Raw genomic sequence first — 9,478 nt, 5'->3', positions numbered from 1 at the left:
CAAACATTTCAAGGTAATTAACAGTTGATGCATTATATTCAGTTCTAATTATAAACAGCGTTCTTAATAAATATTCTTGAGTTGAGTACAACAACCAAATTGAATTTGGTTTCCTTCGGTTATATGGTATATTCAACCAAGCTAGAAACCAAGATTTTTCCTCCTCGTGTGCACCTTTGGAAACATTAAGCTACTAGTCATATAGCATCTACCTTAATATAATTTTTGTAGTCATCTAATCTTACGAGAACCCTATATATTTATGGTTCTTAGGCAATAGACTTAATTGTATTTTACAGTAACATTGTAAAATTACTTTTCACACTAAGAATGGTGGGAATAAATTAAACCTGTGAAAGGCAATTGTTAATACCAGCAAATTATTGAAGATAAGACAGAACAACACAACATCAAATTTTAATGTGGGGAAAAACCTCTCAATGTGAGAGGAAAAAACCCCACGGGAAGGTAAAAATATTCACTATTTTCCAAATCAAAGCTACAAACAAGTCTCAAAACTTAGACATGCAGAACTCTTGTCCAAGAACATAACCACATAAACTAAATGGTGAAATCAATGATACAATAGATAGCCGTTGTTTACGTACTTTTTGGCTAGAGAGCACGGATAGCGATCACACCTCAAAGTTGAAGGACTATGAAAGAACCTTCTTGATAAATACACAATGATGTGTTCAACATTGTTGCATTCCTCTTTAGCTTCAAAAACAGAACCAAAAGGGACAAATTCAGCTTGAGAAAAGATTGACATCAAAATAATATACTGCAATGCAAAATTTTGACAAATGTACTTACATGCTCACCAAGTTGCAATTGCCACAGAAGCTGCCTAATGCACATTTTAATGGTTGAAACCAGAAAGAAAGCAAATCCTCCAGCATTGCAGTTATCTATCAAAGATCAATACCTCTAGATCCATCAAGTGTATGTTACCTTCATGAAGAGTTTAGCTGCGACTCTTTTTCTTGTAGCGTTTGCCGGGCAAAGGACAGTGTTGAATTTGAAATAGTACCAGAGAGAAAGGAAGCTTTTCTCCTGCCATATTCTCCAACCTGAAGTAAATTGCAGAGAGGAATAGAGTAACTATACCAACCTGAAGCTAAAACAGAAATCACTTCTTTTGATTGAATGAAGGTAATGTAAATATGGTTTGAATTTATATAAAGATTATGTGCTGAAAGGGACAACTTAATCATACTCAATCAAGCCTCTTCATATATGCATTGTATTGACCATTGCAGGCAACTAACTATCCACAACATTTTAGCTTTCAAGTTTCCCTCTCCTTCTCTGCAATTGACACTGTTTCGGTTTCAGAATATTTGACCTTCTCTACTCAAGTGACAGCAAGGGTATTCCCATGTTTCTGTATTGCTGCTTATTCCTCAATGTATCTCATGCAGAGTTCAGAGGCTTTCTCCTCACACACTAATACACAAATTAATAACATTTCAAGACTAAGTTTTTCATCAGAAAAACCAAACACAGTTATCATTCTATAGTCTTTCAGTTCTTTTTATTTTCTACACGGTTTTCTGAAATGCATAGTACTGCAGTAATGTTGGATCATTGTTTTGATTTTAGGATCATCAGTGAAATGATAATTAACAAACATAAATGCCACCAAAATGTGAAATTGCAAAGAGGAAGTTAAATGCAGTTAGACAGATAAATAAAGTGATCAACAAGCATAATTTAATTGCCATAATATTACAAGTTAGAAAGAAAAGATTTTCATTATAGACATTTCAGAACAGAATCTTAAGTAGCTTAATATATGTCCAAACTGCACATACCAGGACAAAGACCATTGGCTAAATTCATGGTAAGCCTATATTTTAGTTTATTTAAAAATAATAATTTCAAAAAAAAAAAGGATAGATACTCACCAATAAGTGAAGTTGATAGAGATGAAATTGTTGTCTGATGGCTTCATCGCAACTTGACCTTCTAATGACATTAGCTATATCGAGACCTTGGGAAAACTGTTTATCGATAGCGTGTTCAAAAGAAATTATACAAGGCATTAGATTAGTGTATAATAATATAAATAACTCTCCATCTATTCAACTTAAGAGTTACAAATCCAGCAAGCAGTTGAAAAGATTATACAGCAATAATTTGATCCTTTTATTTTGAAAGCTTATATACCTCATGCTGATTCCTTTTGCTTTGAATCTTCTAGCACGATAGGTAACTCTTTGATTAAAAAAAAAGGATTAGAAACAAGTACATTTTTCAATCTCGGAAATCATTTTAATAGCCGTATTTAATTTGATATGTACAATGAATTTGGTTAAGCATAAACATAAAAATTAGGCAAAGAAAAAAACACCATTTTTTTAACTGTTTTCTTTCCACAAATCAAGCTATCATTTTTTTGGTATGACTTGTATTTAATTGTGGTAGCATGTGTGAATGATGAAGATTAGAGAATTACCTGCTCGAAAATCTCTGTTCAGACAATTTTTTTGCAGTCCACTTGAATGGTGGGAATGTGGGAAATTTTGGGCGAGATTAGTTGATGCTTGTTCTTGCAGTGTTCTCCCAGCAAATCACAGTCATAAACTTTAAGTAGCAAGAGAGAGGGAGGCAGCTTTTCTCCTTCCATATTCTCCAGATTTGGACACATACGAATGTCTAATTGTTGAAGGGAGGTGAGGCGGAGAAGCTCGTTGCACTCCAATGTCGCCAGATTATAGAACCTGCATATGTTGAGAGTGGTAAGGGAGGGAAGGTGAGGCAGCGAACCCACCTCTGGGAATGACTTTATCATGCTTTGACACCCACAATCATCAATAATGGTGAGATGAGTGAGGGCATCCAAGTTGCCCGTCGGCAATAGATCCCTCCATTGTCTCCCGACAGTAAGCTCTTTCAAGTTAGGCGGCAAACCACACTCTGGAAACCAGGAAATCTTTGGGCAATCTTGTATCCTGAGAGACTGCAAATTGGGGAGGAGAGTATTCATGCCACGTGGCAATGCCACCAACTTTGAGCACCTGATAACATCGAGATCAGTCAAGTTGGGTGCAGCCAGTCCTTCTGCTGGAAATGACTCGAATTCGGGACATTCAGAGATGGAGAGATGTTGAAGAGAAGCATGTGGTGGCTCTGACATTGAAATTGATTCCAGATTACCAGACCTATGTATCCCGAGATTCTTGAGATTGGGAAAGGCATCCAACGACAATGCGGTCAGTGAACCACAGTTTTTCCCTATTTGTAGCTCTACCAAATCATACTTTTGTTGTTGGTGGATGCCGATTGCCCTAAATACAGAATCTATCACCCACTCACATGCCTTAATTGATAAAGTATCCTCATCAAGATGCATCGTTTCAGATCGTCCTCTATCTCTACTTACATGTAGTTTTCGAACTTTCGAAACATCTGACAACAAAGAAGAAATGATTCTCCAGAATACGTCACTAAGAATATTTCTCTGTAACATTGGACAATTTACTATTTCAAGCACCTTGAGCTGAGGAAAAGTTTCTGATTCAGGTAACTGCCACACTTGCCAACATGGCATATGCCGAAATACCAATCTCTCCAGTGAGGGAAATAGTGCAATAGGCGAAGACTGTTGATCGCCTTCATTCTTGTAAAACTCCATGCCAATGCTCTTGAGCTGATCGAAACCTTCAATGCGCAGGACCTTAAGAGATGGCAGCTGTCCAAGTGCAGGCAGCATGCAGCAATTCTTGCAAGACTGTAGAGATACATTTGTCATGTTTTGGTAGGAGGAATGCCCAACCCAATCTGGAAATATTGTACCCCTGTATCCCTTGATTGTCAATTCTTTCAACCCATGGTGAGGTTGCAAGCTGTCCAATATCTCTCTTTCAGTTTGCTTGTTTGAAACTATCTCATCACCTGAAGACCATTCCAACAATATGCCCTCAATGTGCTTCTTATCTATCATCCTTGCACTCTTTGCTTCTTTGGCGTCAACAACATTCTCCAACTTCTTAAGCTCAAATGATCCATGAAGATTTGAGATTCCTCCTAATTCCCGGATTCCATTATTTTTATGCTTGCCCACCACAAAGTAGCTTAAAACATCCAAGTGTATCAATTTGTTCATTTTTTTGGGCATTTCTTCCAAATAAGTTCCCCTAATATCAAGATGCCGCAAACTCACTAGATTATGCAAACCACCAGGCAACATAGTTAGTTCATAACAACCAAACAACTTCAATGTTTGCAAATTACGCAAGTTGCACAAAGACTCTGGCAATGTCTTAATAGAACAATACGAGAGATCCAAGTGGCGCAGATGGATCAATTTTCCTATTGAACTAGGCAGCACATCAACTTTATGAAAGGATAAAGCTCTCAAGTATTTACACTTTGATAATATCTTCATTTCTTCTGCTTGCTTTGACTGAAACTGGCATTTAAGATCCATTCCAGAACTGCAATGCACTCAGGACAATTGCTGCTTGATCTTCAAAGTATCTCCTGAAAAACAAATTATATATATACATCTCAAGACTAAGTGTTTATCATAATGTCATCACAATAACCACAGACACAATTATGTGAAAACCTCATGAACACAATGTTGGATTATTCATTTAATTTTAGAGTTAACAGTGAAAAGAAATGATATCCAAGAACAGGAAGTCAAAGCAGAACTAGAGAAATTATAAAGAAACTAAAGTGATTGACGGTTATAATACTACAAGTTATAAAAGGAAAAATTTTTCCATACACATAATACACTGACTTTATATAAAAAATAACCCTGTATATTTGTAGCTATCCTCTTCAATTCAGTCCAAAAAGATCAAATATTCTATGACAATGCTTTTTCTTGAATCATTTGAATCCCACTGCAGGTTAATATATGTACAAACTGCACATATATACCATTTTATAACTCTTTTCTTTCCACAAAGCAAAAATAAAAATTATAGAGAGGAAGAGAGAAACATACCAACAAAAAAAAAGAATCTTTTCAACAAAAAAGATAGTCACTGTCTTTCAATTTTTGTTTCATGTTACTTCTTATGTTCTTTTGTAAATGTGATTTTATTGAGAAATATGAATGTGAATAAGTATTAGAGAGAGCAATGAGTTTGTGAAAGAAAGAAAAGATATTTGTTGAACTACAAGTGCAAAGTGAGAGGTTCCGAGATAAATGAAAGAAAAGAATGCAATTTGGCATACGAGTTCAATTGTCTTTTTTCTCTTGAAGGAAATGGAAATTTATGCGTGTGTGAATTTAATTGTGGTAGCATGAGAAACATGAAGATTAGAGATTTACCTGCTCAGAAATCTCTATTCAGAAATTGACTTGAATGGTGGGGATGTGGGAAATTTTGGGCCAAATTTGTTGATGCTTATCCTTGCATAATCCTCCCAGCAAACCACAGTATTCCATTGTGAATAGCAAGAGAGAGGGAGGCAGCTTTTCTCCTTCCATATTCTTCAGCTTCGAGCAGAATGAAATGTGCAATTGTTGAAGGGAGGCGAGGCGGAGAAGCTCGTTGCACTCCAATGTCTCCAGATTATCGAACCAGCATATGTTGAGAGTGGTAAGGGAGGGAAGGTGAGGCAGCGAACCCACCTCTGGGTATGACTTTATGTTCTTACACAAAAAACCTTCAATGGTAAGATGAGTGAGGGCGTGCAAGTTGGCCATCCATGATAGATCCCTCATTTGTTGTTCGCTATTTCCCCAACCAAGTGATCTCAAGTTAGGCGGCAAACTACCCTCTGGCAACCTGCAAATGTTTGGGCAACCATATATCTCGAGAGACTATAAACTTGGGAGTAGACTCTTCATGTCACGTGGTAATGCCTCCAACTTTGAGCACCTGCTAACATTGCGATGAGTCAAGTTGGGTGCAGCCAGTCCTTCTCCTGCTAATGACACTAATTTGTCGCATCCACTGATGGAGAGACGTTGAAGAGCAGCGTGTGGTGCCTCTGACATTGACACTGATTCCAGATTCCTACACACTTTTATCTGGAGATTCTTGAGATTGGGAAAGACATCCAACGACAAGGAGGTCAGTGAATCGCAGCTGTGTTCTATTTGTAGCTCTACCAAATCATACTTGTGCTGTTGTTGCTCTGGGAATTCTAGTTTTCTACACCCTTCGATGTGTATTTCTTGGAGGCAACATAGATGGTTGATGCTCATCATTGCCTTCAATGCAGACTCCTTCACAAATTCACTTCCCCTAATTCTTAAAGTATCCTCATCAAGAAACATGGCATCGGTGTGCGAGGTTATATAGTGGTAGCCCATAAGTAGTTTGCGAACTTTGGAAACATCCGACAAAGAAGAAACTATCCTGGAGAATACCTGATTACGCATCTCTTCCTTTAACATTGGGCAATCTGTTATTTCAAGATTCCTAAGTTGAAGAAATGTTTCCGACTCAGATACGTGCCACACCTCCCAACATGGCATGCTATCAAATACCAAAGTCTCCAGTGTGGGAAACGGTGCAATATGCGAAGAATGATGATCTCCTTCATTCTTGTAAAACTCTTCGCCAATACTCCTCAGCTGATCCAAACCTTTAATGCTTAGGGACTTAAGAGATGGCAGCTGTCCAAGTGAAGGCAGCATGCAGCAATTCTTGCAAGACTTTAGAGATATACTTGTCATGTTTTGGTAGGAACAGTTCCCCAACCAATCTGGAAATATTGTACCCTTGTATCTCTCGATTTTCAACTCTTTCAAGCCATTCTGCGGTTGCAAGTTATCGAGCATGTCTCTTTCTTTTTGTGTGCTTGAAACTATATCATCACCTGAAGACCATTCCAACCATAATTCATCAATGTAACTCTTATCCATTATCTTTGCACTCATTGCTTCTTTCACATCAACCATATTCTCCAACTTCTTAATCTCAAGGCATCCATGAAGATTTGCCAGCCCTCCTAACTCCTGGATTCCATTGTCTTTGTGCTTGCCCACAACAAAATAACTTAAAACGTGCAACTGATTCAATTCGCTCATTTTTCTAGGCATTTCTTCTAAATGAGTTCCTCTAATATCAAGATGGCGCAAACTCACAAGATTATGAAAACCACTAGGCAGCGAAGTTAGCTCATAACAACGACGCAACTTCAATGTTTGCAAATTACACAAGCTGCACAAAGACTCAGGCAATGTCTTTATATGAGTATAAGAGAGATCCAAGTGGCGCAGATGGATCAATTCTCCTGTTGAATTAGGCAACACATCAAGTTTATCAAAGGATAAAACTCTCAAGTATTTACACTTTGATAATATCTCACATGTTGCCGCTTCAATGTTGCAGTTGGGAGATGAGAAAGCGCCAAACAATAATAATGTTCTCAAAGATTCTACTTTAGAAATAGAATTATAAAATTTTGAGCTACAATGACGTAAATCTACACATAAATGCCGAGTCTGAATCTTTATCTCCTCTTTACCAAGTTCTTTTGAGTTGCAATAGAAATCTCCAGCAAGGAATATTGCTAAATCATGCAACAGATCATGCATCACAAAATAATCACCAAAGTCTTCATTCTTTGTGAAAAATAATCTGGAAGTTAGTTCATCAAAACATTCACAACCAACTTCTTCTAAACTCTCTCCTCTTTTTGGTGGTGGTAAAAGATCTTCTGCCATCCACAAAAGGATTAGATCATCTTTCTCAAATTTATGATCTTTGGAATATAAAGCACAGTAAACAAAACAACCCTTTAAATGTGGAGGAAGATGGAAGTAACTTATCAGTAATGCTGGGATAATCTTACTCTTCTGCACAGAAAATCCCCAAATATCACTCATTAGTATCTTGTTCCATTCCTCAACATCGTGCTTTGTACATAACAAACGACCAAGTGTTTCTGCAGCTAATGGCAAGCCATCACACTTCTTGACAATCTTTCTGCCTATTTCTTCAAGTGCTGCTCTCCCATTTGATTGTGGAAAAGATGCATTTTCTGCAAACACTGACCAACAATAGTCCTCCGACAACTTCTTGAGAAAATAAGGGCGACAATTTTGAACTGCGGAAGCAACATTTTCCTCCCGAGTAGTCAGAAGAACAATACTTCCCTTATTCCCATTTTGTTGGAAAGGGGTCATAAAATTACTCCATTTGTCACCATCATCACTCCAAACATCATCAAGAACAATAAAGAACTTCTTATTGGACAATTCTTCTTTCAGAGCATTTTGAAGTGAATTGAAATCATCGAGACTACAAGAATCCCCATGTAGCTGCTTTATGACATTCCTTGTAGTCTCAACAACTTCAAACTTCTCCGAAACGCAAACCCATGCTTTCAGATCAAATCCCTTCATGAACTCCCCTTCATTGTTGTACAGCCATTGGGCTAAAGTTGTTTTACCAACCCCACCTATGCCAACAATAGCAAACACAGACAAGTGATGCTCACAGTTGTCATTCAGCATCTTGATTAAGGCCTTCTTGTCATCCTCCCTGCCATACACAGTCCCTTTTACAAGAGAAGTGGATGGAGTCCTCCATGATGAGCTACCAGTGGGAATCTTTTCAAGACCAAGGAAATCTTTTTGTTTTCCAAGATCCTCAATTCTTCTAACCACCACTTCCATCTTGTCTACCATCTTTGTATCTCGGTTGATGAAGAAGCTAAGGGACCAGGAAGAACTTGCATTCTTTTGAGTGGTGGCTTTGAGGAGAACAGCATCCAGCAAGTCCTGAGCACAGTAAACAGCATCCCGGAGACTATCGAGCCACTTCCTCACAGATGGATTACCGAACTGCTTCATCTCAGCATCAGCAACAAGAGCTTCAGCACCCAACAGAGCAGTCTTCAGCCTTTCAACCAAGTTAGGGCCAAGCTTCTTGCCAAACACCTTGTTGGCCACATCCTCTGTAAGGAACTTGTTAATGACAATGTTAATGAAACCAGAGAGGAAAGCTCCACCAACAACTGCACCGGCCATGATATGATCTCAACAACAAATTGAATAGATCAACTAAGGAAACAGAAAAGTGAATGGATTTTCGGAGAAGGTAAGAGAACAATGGTGTCAGGGTATAGTGAATTCGATAGAGTGGTTTTCTTAATCATGTGTACAAAGAAGGTGTCAAGCAAGTCTCTGAGGTAATTTAAATTCTTGTTTGAATGATGAAACAAATGATTAATATAACATTATTTTTCTTTATATTTTTAATTGTTATCGTTAATTGTTATTTTGGAAGGTAAAACGTAACTGCGTATAGCCTTTATTCGTATCGTAAGAAACTTTTGAAGGCGTGGGAAATTCCAACTAACTTTTGAAGGACCAATGGAATTGTAGTCTCTGTGGAAATTTTGTATCACAGTAAAAATCATCATGATTCATGAGCTGTTTAGGGATCATAATAAAATAATGATGCTGATGCTGCAATGTTAACTTTCCTAATCCTAATTAATTAAGGATTTAAGGTCTAGTTTTTCTTCTCTTTGCTTTTGGAAGTTGTTTCTA

General features: G+C 37.6%; 2 protein-coding genes across 4 annotated transcripts; both read right to left on the bottom strand.

Annotated features, from left to right (window-relative positions):
• Positions 1–312: 312 nt before the first annotated feature.
• LOC112726344 (putative disease resistance RPP13-like protein 1) lies at positions 313–9,148 on the bottom strand. 3 transcript variants are annotated; one of them, XM_072208521.1, is made up of 7 exons: positions 5,297–9,145; positions 2,462–4,488; positions 2,173–2,220; positions 1,911–2,006; positions 1,220–1,449; positions 817–1,073; positions 313–720 (listed from the first exon to the last, which is right to left on the bottom strand). In XM_072208521.1, the coding sequence occupies exon 1, from the start codon at positions 8,951–8,953 to the stop codon at positions 5,792–5,794; it is 3,162 nt and encodes a 1,053-aa protein (XP_072064622.1). In that variant the 5' UTR covers positions 8,954–9,145; the 3' UTR covers positions 313–720; positions 817–1,073; positions 1,220–1,449; positions 1,911–2,006; positions 2,173–2,220; positions 2,462–4,488; positions 5,297–5,791. The 3 variants fall into 3 exon arrangements, with proteins under 3 accessions (XP_072064622.1, XP_072064621.1, XP_029146313.2); XM_072208520.1 differs by lacking the exon at positions 2,173–2,220 and having other exon boundaries at positions 5,297–9,148; XM_029290480.2 differs by lacking the exons at positions 1,220–1,449; positions 2,173–2,220.
• LOC140172816 (putative disease resistance RPP13-like protein 1) lies at positions 2,480–4,435 on the bottom strand. Its single transcript, XM_072210009.1, has one exon. It carries the CDS (start codon positions 4,433–4,435, stop codon positions 2,480–2,482), a length of 1,956 nt encoding a protein of 651 aa, XP_072066110.1.
• Positions 9,149–9,478: the final 330 nt, after the last annotated feature.

The sequence above is a fragment of the Arachis hypogaea genome, chromosome 12, assembly GCF_003086295.3.
Source record: "Arachis hypogaea cultivar Tifrunner chromosome 12, arahy.Tifrunner.gnm2.J5K5, whole genome shotgun sequence".
NCBI lineage: Eukaryota > Viridiplantae > Streptophyta > Magnoliopsida > Fabales > Fabaceae > Arachis > Arachis hypogaea.
This window is presented reverse-complemented; position numbering and strand designations above follow the sequence as displayed.